The following is an 18,340-nucleotide window of genomic DNA, read 5'->3' as shown; positions in this document are numbered from 1 at the left end:
ATTGACATAGGTGCATGGGTTTATTTCTGGGCTGTATTCTGTTCCATCGATCTATGTGCCTTTTTTTGTACCAGCGTCACACTGTTTTGATTTGTTTTGATAGCTTTATAGTAGTTTTTTCTCAGAATTGCCTTGGCAATTAGGAGTCTTTTGTGTTTCCATATAAGTATTAGGATTATTCATTCTAGTTCTGTGAAAACTGTTATGAGTGTTTTAATAGCAATTGCTTTAAATCTCCTTTGCTTTGGATAGTATAGCCATTTTAATAACATTAATTCTTCCATTCCAAGAGCATTCCAAGACCATTTACATTTTTTTGAATCTTTTTTTTAAAATTTTTATGGCCGCACCTGCAGCATATGGAAGTTCCCGAACTAGGGATCAAATTGGAGCAGCAGCTGAAGCCTACACCACAGCTATGGCAACACCAGATCTGAGCCGCAGCTGCGACCTGTGCAGTAGCTTGCAGGATCCTTAACCCACTAACGAAGGCTATGAATCAAACCCATATCCTCACAGAGATAATGTCAGGTCCTTAACCAACTGAGTCACAACAGGAACTCTGTCTCTGAATCATCTTAAATCTCTTCATCAATGTTTTATAGTTTTCAGAGTATAGGTCTTTCACATCCTTGGTTAAGTTTATTCCCAGGTATTTTATTTTGGGAGGGTATATATATATATATATATATATATATATGGTTTTTTTTGTGTGTATATATGTTTTTTTGTGTGTGTGTATGTTTTTATGTATATATATGTTTATATGTATATGTTTATATGTGTGTGTTTATATATATATATATTTTGTTCTGTTTTGTTTTGTTTTTGCTTTTTAGGGCCACACTCATAGCATATGGAAGTTCCCAGACTAAGGGTCAAATAGTAGCTACAGCTGCTGGCCTACACTACAGCCACAGCAATGTGGGATGCAAGCTGCATTTGCGACCTACACCACAGCTCACAGCAACACTGGATCCCTGACCCACTGAGTAAGGTTAGAGATCAAACCCACATCCTCATGAATACTAGTCTGATTCATTTCCACTCCACCACAACAGGAACTCCCAAGAATGCAATTTTAAGTGGAGTTGTTTTTATTTACTTTCTCTTTTTAGTATTTCATTATTAATGTATAGAAATGGAATTATTTTTGTATATTGATCTTGTATCCCACCACCTTGCTGAATTCATTTATTTTGACAGTTTTTGGGTAGAAACTTTAGGGTTCTTCATATAGAGTATCATGTCATCTGCAAATAGTGACAGTTTTACCTCTTCTCTTCGAATTTGGTTTTTTGGATACATTTTATTTCTTTTCCTTATCTAATTGCTATGGCTAGGACTTCCAATACTATGCTAAATGGAAGTGGCAAGAGTGGGCAGCCTTGTGTTGTTACTGAATTTAGTGGGAAGGCTTTTAGCTTTTCACCGTTGAGTATCATGTTGTCTATGGGTTTGTCGTAAGTGGCCCTTTGCTGAGAGTTTTTATCATGAGTGAATGTTGGATTTTGTCAGATGCATTTTCTGCATCAATTGAATGAAAATGTGATTTAGCCTGTTGATGATGATAGATTATAGTAATTTTTTTTATGGCCACTCCTGTGGCATATGGAAGTTCCCAAGCCAGGGAGTGAATCTGAGCTGTAGCTGTGACCTGTGCTGCAGCTGCAGCAACACCAGATCCTTTAACCCACTGTACCAGGTTGGGGCTCAAACCCACACCTCCACAGCAACCCAAACTGCTGCAGTTGGATTCTTAACCCAGTGTGCCACAATTGGAACTCCTATACTAATTGATTTTTGAATGTTGAACTAGCTTTGTATAGCTGGCATAAATCCCAATTGATTGTGGGATATAATTTTTAAAATAAATTGTTGGATTGTATTTGCTGATATTTTGTTGAATATTTTTATGTCGATGTTAACAAGAGATAGTGGGCTATAGTTTTCTTACAGTGTTTTGGCCTTGGTATCAGGGTAATGCTGGTCTCATAGAATGAATTAGGAAATATTTCCTCTACATCTGTTTTCTGGAAGAAATTATAAAGAATTGGTGTAATTTTTTCCTTAAATGTTTGTTAGAGTTTAGCAGTGAACCCATTTAAGCCTGGTGCTTTCTGTTTTGAAAGATCATCAATTACTGATTTAATGTCTATAATAGATACCTAGTCAAATTATCTATTTCTTCTTATATAAGTTTTGGCAATTATGTCTTTGAAGGCATTGATCCATTTCATCTAGGTTTTCAAAGTTGTGTATACAGAGTTGTTCATAATATTCATTTACTATGTTTTTAATGTTAAAACTTCTCTTTCATTTCTGATGTTAGTAATTTTTGTATTCTCTTTTTTCTTAGCCTGGCTAGAGGCTTACTAATTTTATTGATCTTTCCAAAGAACCTGCTTTTGGGTCATTGATTATCTCTATCGGTTTTCAATTCCATTTTGAATTCAGCTTTAAATTTTATTATCTATTTTCTTTGCTTGTTTTGGATCTAATTTGCTCTTTGTAGTAATAACTAGACTGTAAGTATGTTGAGGTCAGATGCTCAGCTATATAGTTTAATCCTTGTCCATATTCTGTAATTTTGTGATTTTTATGACCCTATATTTGGAAATCTCATTAGAAACTGATCACATTTTCTAATAATTATACCAGTGAGAATTAGTCAGTGTATCACATTAGGAAGATCATGGACTTTCAAGACAAACAGATGGTGTTTTTTATCCCAGTTTTGCCATTTACCCCTTGTGTGATTTCGAGCAAGTTGTTTAACCTCTCTGTACATTAGTTTTCTCATTTCTAAAGTGGAGGTGATGATTTCTACCTTATTGGGTGGTTTGAAGATTAAAGTTTAAATGAAATCATATATGGAGTGCCTAGTACATGACAAGCACTTGATAAATGGTGCCTCTATTTATTTATCATGATAGTTGAAATGATGGGCCAAGTCTATGAGAGAAGGTTTGGTTGGGATAGGTGTAGTCTTGAACTTGATACTAAATACACAAAATACAAAGTTACAGGACATGGAAAATGTGGCTCATCAATAATTTGTGGAAAAGACCTGGGGAGCCTAGCTGACTACCTGCTCAGTCTGAGTCAGCAGGATAGTGTTGGATCAAGGAAGGAGACAGCTCTCCTCCCTTCTCTGCTCAGACTCTCGCTGGATTCTCTATTTCATTTTCGGACATGAGCATTTAAGAGAATCATCAACTAACCAAAGTCTGGCAAAAAGAAGCACAGCCAAAGTGGTGAGAAATTGTGAGCCCATGTCATTGCTTTTAATTTTTATTTATTTATTTATTTATTTATTTATTTATTTATTTTATGGCCACACTCAAGGCATATGGAAGTTCCCAGGCCAGGGAGTGAATCTGAGTTGCAATGTGCAACATTCACTGCTACTGTGGCAACGACCCATCCTTTAACCCACTGTGCTTGCCCGGGATCAAACCCCTGCCTCTACAGCAACACAGGCTGATGCAGTCAGATTCTTAACCCACTGAGCCACAGTGGGGACACCCCCAAGTCATTTCAAAGCGTTAATAAATTGAGAAGCTATAGCCTGGGTGTGTGTTAGAAAGTGTAGTTGGGGAGGGGAAGTTGGGAGTAATGCAATAAGTATCTGTTTCTAAAGGGTTTTGGTGTTAGACTTGTTCCTTCATGAGGGGGATGAAATTTGTATGAAGGAAGATGCAGTTTAAGCCTTTCTTGCAAAGGATTAAAACCATATAAAAATTAAACTGCCTTCCTTGGCTTTTGGTGAACAAGAGAAGGATCCCAATATACTGATAAGTATATTGCTGGGATCCCGTAGAGAAAATTCATCATCGTTTCTGACTGGAGATGGGACTAGTACTAATTGATCTTAGAGACCCCTCCAACTTTATATTTTCATGGTTTTATACACAAGCCAAGAATGGGTTATTTGAAATGCAGTATATAAAGACAGTGATAAACCAGTCCTTGTCTATATGAAATTTACATTTTAATTGAAGGAACAACACAAATTTTAAAGTTTTAAAGAATATTAGGATGAAATCACAGTAAGAGAATATCATGGAGCTGATTATGATCAATTGTTAAATGAATCTTGATATTAATTGAATGCTTTTCAAGCTTTTGTATATTTTTTTATATTTCTGTTTACTTTTTTCCTTTTTATAGCATTTTTTATTACTCAGTTAAATTTATAGTTGTACAATGATCATCACAACCCAATTTTATAGCATTTCCATCCCAAACCCCCAGCACATCCCCCTACCCCCCATCTTGTCTCATTTGGAAACCATAAGTTTTTCAAAGTCTGTGAGTAGTGTCGGTTCTGCAAAGAAGTTCTTTGTATCCTTTTTTTAGGTTCCACATGTAAGTGATAGTATTTGATGTTGGTGTCTCACTGTCTGACTAACTTCACTTAGCATGATAATTTCTAGGTCCATCCATATTGCTGCAAATGCCATTATTTCTTTCCTTTTAATGGCTGAGTAATATTCCATTGTGTATATGTACCACATCTTCTTGATCCACTCTTCTGCCGATGGACATTTAGGTTGTTTCCATGTCTTGGCTATTGTATTATAGTGCTGCAGTTAACATTGGAGTACGACCCATCTTTTAACCCACTGTGCTAGGCCAGGATCCAACTGGATGTATCTTTTTGAGTCATGGATGTATCTTTTCGAGTCATGGTTTTCTCTGGATAGATGCCCAGGAGTGGGATTGCTGGATCAAATGGCAATTCTGTTTTTAGTTTTCTGAGGAATCCATACTGTTTTCCACAGTGGTTGCACCAATTTACATTCCCACCAACAGTGTATGAGGGTTCCCTTTTCTCCACACCATCTCCAACATTTATTGTTTGTAGACATTTTGATGATGGCCATTCTGGCCGGTGTAACGTGGTACCTCAGAGTGGTTTTGATTTGCATTTCTCTAATAATGAGTGATGTTGAACATCATTTCATGTGTTTCTTGGCCATCTGTATGTCTTCTTTGGAGAATTGTCTGTTTAGATTTTGTGCCTGTTTTTTGATAGGCTTGTTTGTTTTTTTGGTATTGAGCTGTAGAAGGTGTTCATAAAGTTTGGAGATTAATCCCTTGTCAGTCGCTTCATTTGCAAGTATTTTCTCCCATTATATATAGATTGTCTTTTCGTTTTGTTTAGGTTTCCTTTGCTGTACAGGAACTTTTTTAAGTTTAATTAAGTCCCATTTGTTTATCTTTGTTTTTATTGTCATTGCTCTAGGAGGTGGATCTGAGAAGATACTGCTGTGGTTTATGTTGGAGAGCATTTGGCCTATGTTTTCCTCTAAGAGTTTTATAGTATCTGGTCTTATATTTAGGTCTTTAATCCATTTGGAGTTTATTTTGTGTATGGTGTTAGGAAGTGTTCTAATTTCATTCTTTTCCATGTGGCTGTCCACTTTTCCCAGCAGCACTTATTTAAGGGGCTGTCTTTTCTCCATTGTATATTCTTGCCTCCTTTAACATAAAGCACCAGTTGCTGTCAAAGAACCTGAGTGCCATGATCCTGGGGAGTGGGAGGGAAGCACATGTATATGTTTGTAAGGTTTTTTTCTGGTTTTGTTTGTTTGTTTGTTTGTTTTTTGTCTTTTTTAGGGCCGCACCCGCAGCATGTGGAGGTTACCAGGCTAGAGGTCAAATGGGAGCTGTAGCCACTGGCCTACGCCAGAGCCACAGCAATCCGAGGCATGTCTGCACCCTACGCCAGAGCTCATGGAAACGCCAGATCTTTAACCCACTGAGCAAGGCCTCATGGATGCTAGTCGGGTTCATTAACTGCTGGGGCCATGACGGGAACTCCTGTTTGTAGGTTATTATACTGACAATTTATAATAAATACCAAAGGCTTAAATTTTTTAATAATTGACAAAGCTTATTAAGTAAACTTTCTAGGGGGGCAGAAGATATGAGTTCCAGGTGTTATATTGAGATTTCAAGGTTAAAACTAAAGTGACCAAATATTGCAGTATGATAATGTTTTTGAAGTTTTATTCCACATCAAATATGATACCCACCAGGGCTTAGGGCCACAACAAAACCGGTGTTTGGTGAAATTGGATCTGCTCAGAGACAAAATAGTTCAGTATGTGAGGGATCAGTGTGTGTGTACGTTGGAAATCTCTGTACCTTTGTTACTCATTCTTGCTGTGAACCCAAAACTACTCTAAAAAATAAAGTCTCTTAAAAACGGTTCATACCTTCATATGTTTTAAATTAATGACATCAAATTTAATAATTTAATGGAGTCTAATTTATGAAACTCTGAACTCATCATGGTAATTTTTGGGGTAAGGTGCCCATCATAAACTGAAAAGATCATACTTACTTCACATTCAGTTTGTTAGAGCTCTTGACATCTTCAGCTGGATATTTTATGTGGTTTATCAGGGGGAGTAGGAAGGGAAGGGGATCGTGGGGGTGTCACCAGTCACATCGACACTTGGTCGACATGGAACCTAGAAAAGTAAAGCCCAAAGAACAAAAAGTATGCCGTATTCATCCTTCAGCAGCCAGTCTGTGTGGCAGCTTTAACTCTCCATTGGGGAGTTCCCATCATGGCGCAGTGGTTAATGAATCTGACTAGGAACCATGAGGGTGCGGGTTCAATCCCTGGCCTTGCTCAGTGGGTTAAGGATCTGGCGTTGCTGTGAGCTGTGGTGTAGGTTGCAGATGCACTCAGATCCTGCATTGCTGTGGCTCTGACGTAGGCTGGTGGCTACAGCTCTAATTTAACCCCTAACCTGGGAACCTCCATATGCCACGGGAAACGGCCCTAGAAAAGACAAAAAGACAAAAATAAATAAATAAATAAATAAATAACTCACTCTCCATTGGGACAGACGCTTTGGGGTGCAATAGCCTGATGATGCTCGCTGCCTCTCTAGCCATGAACATCCTCCACTAAGTCCACCTGCTCACCAGGGCACCTTCTGCCTGTCAGTAGATTTCCTCTCTTTTTGTGCCTATTGGGAACATCTATACTCCTTCTTACATTATAAGTATTCATTGAAGAATACTACCTATCTGAAAATCTGTTTATATTACTCCCCAACAAACATAGTTTGAAAATATTGGATAATCTTTTTCCTTATCAGTAAAGTGTGGAGTGTGATTAACTCATCACTAGAGAATTCCATGCTTCTAAGCTTCTATACCTTTATAAAATTAGTTCAGCCCTTATCAAAGTATTGAAATTATATTGCCTGGATGTAGTTGCAAATATTCAATGGCATGATAAGATGTCCATACCACATTGTTAAAGTTAAAAAATAAAAAATATTTAAAAATAGATGTGTATAGTCTGATCCTACATGTATGTACTAATTTATAAATATGTTTACATATATGTATAAGTAGGTATATGTATATTTGTAAATTAGAACACTATGTTGATTATTGATTGGATATTATATATTATTATTATCCCCGAGTAGTAAGATTACAGGTTTTTTTATTTCTGCTTCTTTCTCGTCCATGATTTCTGTTCACTGGTTGAATTAATTTTATGGTAGGAAATGGCATTTGAATCTGAATAAACACAGTGTCATTGTCTTGTAAACTGTTTTCATTCAGCACTCTCTGAAACCTAACCCGAAGGAAGACCCCACGAGGGACTTGAAACAGCTTCTGCAGGAGTTGAGAAGCGTGATCAACGAGGAGCCGGCCGTGCCTCTGGGCAAGACAGAGGAGGACGAGAGAGCACCGTCCCTGGGCGTCTCCTACGTGGCCGTGTAAGCCTGAGCGTGCTTCAGGGCAGCTGGCCATCACATTGTCTACGTGGGACAACCTCTGGGAGGCTGAGGTTTTAGTAACTTTGAGGGGTGTCTGACGTCACCAGGAAGACAATAGGAAAACAGAGGAGTTAAGCAAAAGTAAAACAGCTTGACATCGAGAAAATAATAATTGTTCTATTCAGAAATTAAGGCAGCATGTTACCCAAAATTACATTCATGTAGTAATTTATAATTCCCAACAGATCTCACATCCATAGTCTTCTTTAATTATCACAACTATTTGAGACAAGACAGAGCAGGATTTATTTATTCCATTTTACAAATGAGCAAACCACAAGTTCCAAAAGGTTGAGCACAGAGAGCTACATAACTCTCCAGGTATGAGATAATTGGAAAACCTTGGTTCTCTAGGCATCCATGCCAATGACTTATATCAAATTAATAAGAGATCAGATCCAAAAAGAACTCAATAGTCTGCCAGCCACTCCCTGTTTGTACCTGCAGAAATCAATGAGATTCTCATTTTCTTTTACAAATAATGTTTTAAATTATTATTCTGTGCTATTATTAGATTAACTTAGAGTGTATATATATATATTTTTTTTTTTCGTCTTTTTGTCTTTATAGGGCTGTACCTGTGGCATACGGAGGTTCTCAGACTAGGGGTTTAATCCGAGCTACAGCTGCTGGCCTTCGCCAGAGCCACAGCAATGCCAGATCCGAGCCACGTCTGCAACCTACACCACAGCTCACAGCAATGCCGGATCCTTAACCCAATGAACAAGGCCAAAGATCAAACCTGCAACCTCATGGTTCCTAATCGAATTCATTTCCACTGCGCCACTATGGGAACTCCAACTTAAGAGTATTTTAACATGGTATATACTATATTCTTAGCATTATAATACTAATTGTATGTTGTTAGTATTATAACAACCCATTATTGTAATATTTATTTTCTAGCTATATGGCAAATACCTTGAAATAATGCTTTCTGATATAATACTTATATATAAACAATCTGAAGTTTCTTAAGATGTTCAGTTAGTGTTTATTAACCTGAGGTAGCAAAATGTTAGCTGGGTTTGTCTGTTTTGTATTAATATTATTAATAGTAGTAGTAAAATACTAGTAACAGTTATCTAGCATAACATTGCAGTCTCTGAATCACATGTCAAAAACATTGCATTGTCACTCCATCCAAGAAAACTTATATGTGCAGAGCACTTTCATTTTTGTCATAACTCTGTAATAAGCCTTCTAAGCCAGGGCAGTAGTATTAAGCTCATTTGACAGATTTAGACATAGATTGAATTGCCTCCTATGAGGCAAAGAGGCAAAGTCAGAAGTAAACATCAGAGCCCCTGCTCCCAGTCCGATCGATATCATCGATATCATCGATATCAATCAATCAATCGATCGATCATTCCAGAAGATTACCGTGGCTTCCCTCATCAAATGTCCATCACTTCAACCTCTGATTATGGGATTGACTTTATAGGACTATACTGAAGATGAATATATTTGATCCCTGCTTTTAGAGGGTTTATGTTAATTTTCTGTAATCCTACAAATGACCTTGTCACCTAAGTCTAAATTCAGCCTAAAGCTTTTAAGAGTTTAGGAACAAAAGTATTTCTAAGTTGACGAACTCCAAGGGTAACCCTTTGCAAAATTTGCTAGGAGGCCTAAAATCTACTGTTGCGCTTTAAAGAAGAGTTAAATACATGTGAGCAATTGATTACTCTAAAAATACATGGAATCTGCAAATTGTTCTTTGTATAATTAACTGAGTTCTGTTTATCTGGGCAGAGATGATAGATTGCATTAATGAGTCAGGCCTGAGATTAGAGATATGCCATAGATAAGAAGAATCTGAGATTCTGAATCTCAGTTGTCCAAGAATTTTATATGTGACTGGGTAGTTTGGAAAGCCTCTTTGGACAGTTTACATGGGAGTTGATGGAAAACTGTTACAGTGTTTAACTGAAACCAAAAAGGATTTCAGTGAAATATCCTACAGTAATTTATTTTTTAGAAGTCAACTTAATAGGCATTTTTTTGCTTATTTTAAATTTTCCCGTTGTTTACCCAGATGGAGATATTTATATGGCATGCCATTCAAAAAAAATGGAATTTTTCTATATTTACATATATTTACAATAGCTTGCATAACTTTTGAGAGGAGGGTGGTCAGAAAGGAAAGTAGAACAACTCCCATATAGGATTATGAGAGCCTCACTGAAAACAATCTTATTTTTATTAATAATTGAATAGCTGAATTTTTAGTGAAATTATAAAAAGAGCATACAGGAATGAAATCCATAGCCCCTAAACAAAGACAGCCTCTGAGAACTGACTTTAGCCAAAAAGAGAAAAAGCTCACGTTAATTCGTTCCTGGTGTCAGACATAGAAGCCACTGCCTACAGACCTGCAGTAGCTCCTCACTGTCTCTGCACTAAGTACGTGGGTCTCAGGCTGACATTGAAGAGCCTCCCTAACCAGTCACCACCCTACAGCTCTCCTCCTGTGCTGTGCTCTAACCCAGACAAGCTACTCCTGACTCCCAGAAGAAGTTCATTTCCTTCTGTCTTCAAGCTTTTCTCTATACTTCTTCCTCCACTGGAAGAGCCAGTGCCCTAGTCTTATTCCTTTGAATCTGCTTTTGTCTAAGAGCTATAGTCAGAGGAACAGTTTTGTCTTATCACTGAGTTAAAATTATGTCACGTAGTCTTTAACTTCTCCAACCCTCTGCCAACAGAAGCAACAACTCACTAAGGGAATCCACTGAAGGCAGCAAATCAAGTGAAACTCTTAGCAGGTGAGAAACATCTGACCAGCCCTTGACTTTCCAAACATCCCCTTTACTGCTGTTCATTCATTAATTCAAAAGATCATTAACTGCCTGATGTGCTGACTCTGCTGGGCCCTGAGGAGGTAACAGCAGTGAGCAAGATGGACGTGGGCCCTGTCCTCAAGCTGCTTACAGTCCTAGGGTCTATTTATTGACTGCCTGGAAAAAAAGCTTTTATCTTTGCTATTTTTACCACTTATGAAAAATAAAGATACCGGAGAGCTGTCTTAATATCATAAGAACATGAAACTGAATCCCACTATTTAAATTCCAGTTAGGCAAAGACTTAATCATTGCTGCATGTATCTTCACCAGACATATTGCCTGCCATATACTAGCTGTTGAGAAAGTATCTGTTCAGGGAATTAATTAAGACAGATTATAAATACTTCCTTTCTGTCCCTGCTGTTTGATCAATATTCAGTAAAATGGAATCTTTCTAAATAGAGCTTTCTCTTAGCCTCAAAGAAACAATTTTTGATTTTCTGCTCACCTGAGTGTATATTACATTTTTCCTATAGTAATACCTGTAACTAACTACTGCATATTTTTATTTTTATTATCTGGGTGTTATAGACTTATTTAGTCTAACTAATCGAATCTATGCTGTAGGCGTTATTATCCCCATATATGGGTTAGAAATGAAGACTCAGATTGTCCAGCAATTTGCCAATATCATACAGCTTGTAAACAGAGGAGCTAGATTTGAACTCAGGTTTAGCTGGCTCCTGAGCTCAGGTTTGTAACCACTCCTGTGTTTTGCCTCTGGATACCTGGACTGAGCTACCAGGAAAAGAGCCCAGTCAAGACGTTGGCAAGGCTACACTCCCTCCCTCCACAAGCCCTTGGGATTAGCCCCTTTTCTTCTCTTCTCTTCTAGAGCTTCTGGGCCTCTAGAGCCTCATTCTTTTCACTCTTTGATTTGTGACTCCCTCCGAGCTCCCAGCCCAGGACATAGCATCCTCAAGTCTTCTGCTGCTTGTTCCATGGCCTTCTCCCTGCTGTGTGAAACCTCCCCTTGCCTTCCTCTAATAAAGAGACTTGTGATAGCATTTAGATTATGCAGGTATATCTCCCAGATAACCCAGGATAATTTCCCCTCCTCAGGATTCTTGATTTAATCACATCTGCAAAGTCTCTAATACCATATGAGGTCACACGCATAGGGTCTTGGCATTTGGACACAGATATATTTGGCAGCCGTCGCTCATCCTACCACATTGCTTTTTCGGCCATGGTACCATATTCTCATGGACAATTGTAGTGGCCTCTACAGTGTTCAGGATGGATTTTTTAAATCTCCAGTCTCTTGCAAGTTCCAGTCACTTCTGTGAATAAATTTCAAATTGATCAGCCTCAAGCACACCTCAGACTATGTTCCCAGCCCTCAAACCCTAAAAGGCTCCCCATTGCCTCCTGTAGCAAGAACAAACTCTTTGCCTCGATAATTAAGACTAGCCACAGTATGGCCATGACCTTCCTTTCCAGGGCTTTTCTCCTAATATTCTCAAACTTTTTGGTTTCCAGGACCCCTCTGCACTCACAAATATCACTGAAGATTCCAAAAAGCCTTTGTTTATATAGGTCATTTCTATTTTTTAGTATTGGAAAGTAAGTTTGAATTTTAAGCATTAAAAAATTAAAAGATTTTAGTATTTCTTCACTTAAAAATAACAAAGTACCTGTTACACGGACTTTGTACATGTTACCTGTGAAATTACATGTAATCATAACAATGTATTTTATTATGAAAAAATATTTTTCAAACAAAAAATCATGGAGAAGACATTGTTTCACAGTTTAATTGTGACTTAATAACATAGCTGGATTCCATCTAACTCTGCATTTATATGCTGTGATAGCAGATATTACAGAGCCTCGGGGAAATTCCACTGTACACTGGTGAGAGACTGAGAGTTCAAAAGAAAATACCTTAGCATTATAATAAAAATAGTATTAGTATTGACCTCACAAACCCCTGTTGCAAAGGCACCATTTTGAGAACTACAGTCATAATATTTTCATACTGATACCCAACCCACAGAGAACTGTGTGGTTTATCTCAACTTATTTATTTAAATAGGTCTGATAGTTTTGTAAAGCAATACTTATTATTGCTAAGAGAATTTTTTTTAATTCCTTTGGTTTTTTTTTTTTTTCATTTTTAAATGAATCCTTATGATTGCATCTCTTAGAATCCATGAGAGAAATACTGGGTTTCATAGCTATTACTACACAAAAACAAATTTTCTAACCAAGATTATATATTACTACAATTTCATTCTACCAAATGTTCATGGGCACTGAATACATAAAGCTGATGCAACTTTGGCTCTCCCTCAAGGGACGGTTTAGGATTTCGGCAGCATAGGGCTATGACTGCCATCTCGGGTTTCTATTTTAAGCCATCATCCTTGCCTTCTTTAGCTAACCTCTGTCCGTAAACCTTAGCCATGAGTTTGGAAGTGGAATGTTTGTATGACCATTCTTATGCTTCCAGAGAGCCCGTCACGTTACACACAGAAGAGTTGGAAGATCCCGCCAGTTGCTTCACATTCCCATCTGCAGGTGAGTTTTCAGTGAAAGCACAGGCTTGGGGCCTGCGTAGAACCTGCAGCGACTCCCCTCACACTCGCTGTTCCTCCGCATTGCTCAGCCTTTACCTCCTTTAAAGCCTTTGCTTAGATGTCGCGTTCTCAGTGAGATTTACTGTCAACCACTGTATGTAAAAATTATAACCCTCCTATAGTCCCAGTCTTCCTTATCTTTGTCTTATTTTTACGTATTTTTTATTTATCTGGGGCTGCACCCAAGGCATGTGGAAGTTCCCAGGCCAGAGATCAAACCCGTGCCACAGCAGTGACCCAAGCCACAACAGTGACAACACTGGGTCCTAAACCCACTTATCCACAGAGGAACTCCAGCAATTATTTTATATATGTAGCTTCCTAATTTATGTGGTCCATTGTGTGTCACCTCCTGCTAGACAAAAGCTGCACAAGGACCTGTGTCTTTAATTGTTTGGTTCCTTGATGTATCCCAGGACCTAGAATCTTCCAGGCTCAATAAGTACTTATTGAATGGAGGGGAGGGTAGAAATGAAATAGATGGTTTTCCATATATTTTCCAAAGACTGTAAGTAAACAAAATGTTCTCTATAAAACAAGGAGGTCAAGGAAGAGATTGAGAGGTAACAGAATCTGTCGAAAAGAAAAATGGCACAACTCGGATTAGAAATGGAAAAGGAAAAATAAAAATATTTCAGGGGGAAGCCTTAGAAAAATAAAAAATAGGATAGGATAGGATAGACATGGCTGAAATCATAGTCAGGGACATGATGAACCCCTGGAGAAAATTACAGAAGAGGAATTTTTAAAACTAAGAAAGATGAAAGATGATAGAGAATATGTTAGATTTAGAAGGCAAAGGCAAGTCAGCAGACACATAATCACCTTTCCTGTGGAAGAGAACCAAATGCAGGGGACAGTATGATACTGTGAAAATGGTGGTTATTCAACACACGTTTAGGGCTAACTCTGGACAGGAATAGCGTAAATAGGGAAAATTGAGGTGTGAGGTAAAAGAGATAGAAGAAGTTAAGTTTCCAAATTTTCTCATCTTTTGTAGAAGAATCTCAGTGTGTGTGTGTGTGTGTGTGTGTATAAAATCAATGTTCTTAAATAAAATAGATGCAAAATCTTAATTTTTAAATTATCTTTAACTTGGAAACCTTTTAAGAATTAATATTTTTATTTTTTATTTTTTTTGTCTTTTTGCCTTTTCTAGAGCTGATCCTGCGGCATATGCAGGTTCCCAGGCTGGGGGTCTAATCAGAGCTGTAGCCACCGGCCTACACCACGGCCACAGCAATGCAGGATCCGAGCCGCGTCTGCGACCCACACCAGAGCTCACGGCAACGCCGAATCCTCAACCCACTGAGCAAGGCCAAGGATCGAACCCGCAACCTCATGGTTCCTAGTCAGATATGTTAACCACTGAGCCACGACGGGAACTCCAAGAATTAATATTTTAAAGAAAACAGCATTTATTTGAAGTTGAACAGTTCCTTCAGGTTTTACTTTACTTTATACTGTTGTTTTAATGCTTAGTCAAGAGAATACAACATACCTCCTTGTTTGATTAGATTAATGTAAATGAACGCCTTTATCTTTTCTCATAAATCATGAGTACCCTGGAACATGTTAACTCTATCCACTTTCCTTCCAACTTACATCCAGTTGTTGTCACCTACTTTAATTATAAATGTAAATACCATAATGGCCCATTTGCATTGTATTGTACAGTTAATATTTACTTAGATACACTCACATTTTCATACTTTACTTTCTATCAGGTATCATTTTACTTTTGCCTTTAATGTTTCTTTTAATGTATTCTCCTAGTTTCTGTTTTTATGAACTTGTCTTTGTTTTATTTTATTTTATTTACTTGTTTTTTGACTGCACCTGAGACATGCAAAAGTTCCTGGGCCAGGGATGGAACCTGAGCCACAGCAATGACAATACCAAATCCTTAACCACTAGGCCACCAGGGAACTCCATATTTTATCCGTATTTTTGAGGATGATTTTTCCTGAGTATAGAATTCTAGGTTGATATTTTTCCCTCACTTTGAAAATACTCCATTGTTTTCTGGCTTCCATTGTCTCTATTAAGAAGTCAGCTCTCAGGGGGTTAAGAAACCATCACTGTCACTGCTATGGCTCAGGTCACTGCTGTAGTATGAATTCAGTCCGTGGCCTTTTGCATGCCACAGACATGGCCAAAAAACAGAGGGAAAACCAGCTTTAATTGTTGGTCATTTAAATGTAATCTATCTTTTTTGCCTTTCTGACAGCTTTAAGACTGTTTTTGTCTTTGGGTTTGTTTGTTGTTTTGTTTTGTTTTTTCTTTTGTAGTTTTTATTGATATGTTTTCTAGGTATGAAGATCTCGTTTGGGGTTTGGAATAATGCTGTTGAATCTGTGGTAGTCTGTGCTTCCATTATCCAGACCCTGTGGCTCTATATCTATTATCTGTACTTTTTCTCTTGGTTTTATGCTATGTCATTTTGTCTCCTCACATGCCTGGTTATTTTATTTTATTTTATTTTATTTTTATTTTATTTTATTTTATTTTATTTTATATATTGCTGCACCCAGGGATATGGAAGTTCTTGGACCAGGGATTGAATCCGGGTTGCAACTGTGACCCATGCCACAGCCATGGCGATGCTGGATTCTTTAACCCACTGCATCAGGCCAGGGATCAAACCTGCACCTCCACAGCAATGCAAACCACTGCAATCTGATTCTGTGCCACAGTGGGAACTCTCCTGGTTATTTTTATTGTATGACAAACATATATGAAAAATTGTACAGATGGTTTGCAACTTAGAATGATGTTACCCTCCTCCAGAGAGCATCCATGCTTGCTTCCAGTACACAAGCCATGGACACCAGCAATCCCACATCAATTTAATCCAATCAGGAATTAAGATGATTTTAAGATAGACCTCAGGATGCCCAAGGGCAGATCTTGTTTCTTATTCCTAAAACATAGCCCTTTTCAGTTTCAACCTAAAGCCTTGAGTATTCACCAGAACACATCCCACCCCCGTCATTGGGAACACTTTCTCATGAAAGTTTGATTTTCTTAGAGATGCAGTATACTACTTTTGATAAATTCTCTCCTTTTACTTCTGTTCTTATAAAATTTTAGGAAGTCCATCTGTAAAAAATTCAGCTCCTCGTTCATTCCATTCTTCTCCGAAGAAGTCTCCAGTTCATTCACTCCTAACTAGTTCAGTTGAAGACTCTATAGGTTCCACATCACAATATAGATCCACCAAGCCTGTTCATTCACCTGATTCTGTTAAAGGTAAGAGTGATTTGGAGTTCCCGTCGTGGCGCAGTGGTTAACGAATCCGACTAGGAACCATGAGGTTGCGGGTTCGGTCCCTGCCCTTGCTCAGTGGGTTAACGATCCGGCGTTGCCATGAGCTGTGGTGTAGGTCGCGGACGCGGCTCGGATCCCGTGTTGCTGTGGCTCTGGCGTAGGCCAGTGGCTACAGCTCCGATTCGACCCCTCGCCTGGGAACCTCCATATGCCGCAGGAGCGGCCCAAGAAATGGCAAAAAGACAAAAAAAAAAAAAAAAAAAAAAAAAAAAAAGGTAAGAGTGATTTGATACTAGTGATGAGATTAATTGATTTCCCATTCTGGCAAATAAAAGTTCTTTTCCATAATTGGAATTAATAAGGTTTTACACATATTCCTGTATGCATACTCTGATTGATGCTGTGTAACTTAAGTGGGTCTTTTTTTATTATTAGTTTTAAGTGAGTCTTATTTAAATAGGATAGCTATTGTGTAGACACATAAACACACACCCCTTAGTAAATATACATAGATATTATAGATAAATATTATCTCTTTCTCTGACTTGAATAATGAACTATCTTCTCTATTATGAGATTTGGGGCCTTTTTAAATTTAATTTTATTTTTATTTTTAAGGCCAAATTTGCGGCATATGGAAGTTCCCAGGCTAGGGGTCAAATTGGAGCTGCACCTACCAACCTACACCACGGCCACAGCAATGCTAGATCTGAGCCTTGCGTCTGTGACCTATACCTCAGCTCATGGCAACATGGCATCCTTAACCCACTGAGCAAGAGACCTCCTCATGGATACTAGTCAGGTTCTTAACCCACTGAGCCACAATGGGAAATTCCTTGGGCCTTCTTTTCAATACTGAGAATGACTTTTTTTTCTTATTTACATTCTTTAAAATTATGGCTCTCTTCAGCCTCTGCCTTTGTAAGTCTAAGTATCTATCATACAAACTTGGAAAATGTTCTCATTTTGAAAATTTTAAATTAATTTGTTATTCACTAAGACAGATGGTGAAAGTGGTTTGATTTGGAATAATGCCTGATAAATAAGTGGACATTAAATATGTATATGTTGGGTTGAACTTGAATATTTTTCATCTTCTAAGACTGTGACCCAGGCTGGGTGGCATCATTCCCTTTGATAACGGATGAATTAGGCAACTTGTTGCATCATTGTTAAGTTAGTTCCTAGCCTCTTGAAATTCTATGCCTAACATATTTTTAGATCCAAAAAAAAAAAAAAAGATTCAGCACCTAATCATAGATTTTAGTACATTTTCTTTTTTACCATCTTTTTGTGCATTTGTGTCCTCCTTCATCTCCTGTGTTTCTAGGTTATTATTTGATATTTTAAAAAATTTAGAATAGCAAGTTATTTCCTTATTAGAGCATTGATTATTACGGGAATAGAGCAGTGCTGCTGGTGACCTCATTATTAATTTGTGGTTACAGCACAGCACAGTATTTTTTTTCCCTATTGTCAGATACTCATCAACATCACATATTTCACATTATTTATGTTAAAAATCTCTCTCTGAGAAATTATTCCTTGAACTAAAATAATTCCTAGATGATTGCCTTTAATTAAGAGTATTTTTGATAGGAAAATATGCCATCAAAAATATTTTCAAGATTATACAGCAAGTTAGAGACTAAGCTCAAAGTTATAATCTTGAGATTGCAATCAGGTATTTTTTAGAGGTTGACAAAACCTAGCATACTTACTAGAGAATGGCTCACGTGCTTCTAGCCCCTCCTCAGTTGTTGCCACATTTTTTCTAGGTTTGGTGTCCACTGCAGCCATGTCAGCATCCATACTTCCCTCCCCC

The 18,340-nt window shown here is 37.8% G+C and overlaps 1 protein-coding gene across 8 annotated transcripts in view; it reads left to right on the top strand.

The window, feature by feature from the left end:
• Positions 1–18,340, top strand: part of CCDC158 (coiled-coil domain containing 158) — a 98,854-nt gene that overhangs the window by 76,013 nt on the left and 4,501 nt on the right. For 6 of the 8 annotated variants that reach the window (XM_021101466.1, XM_021101463.1, XM_021101460.1 and 3 more), the window contains 4 exons: positions 7,603–7,760; positions 10,526–10,585; positions 13,119–13,186; positions 16,339–16,497. In XM_021101466.1, the coding sequence (XP_020957125.1) occupies positions 7,603–7,760; positions 10,526–10,585; positions 13,119–13,186; positions 16,339–16,497 (445 nt within the window). The remainder of the gene's footprint in view (positions 1–7,602; positions 7,761–10,525; positions 10,586–13,118; positions 13,187–16,338; positions 16,498–18,340) is intronic. The other 2 variants (XM_021101462.1, XM_021101465.1) reach the window with 2 other exon arrangements.

Source organism: Sus scrofa, chromosome 8 (assembly GCF_000003025.6).
Source record: "Sus scrofa isolate TJ Tabasco breed Duroc chromosome 8, Sscrofa11.1, whole genome shotgun sequence".
In the NCBI taxonomy this organism is placed as follows: Eukaryota; Metazoa; Chordata; class Mammalia; order Artiodactyla; family Suidae; genus Sus; species Sus scrofa.
The sequence above is the reverse complement of the archived record's forward strand: the minus strand, read 5'-3'. Positions and strand labels throughout refer to the sequence as shown.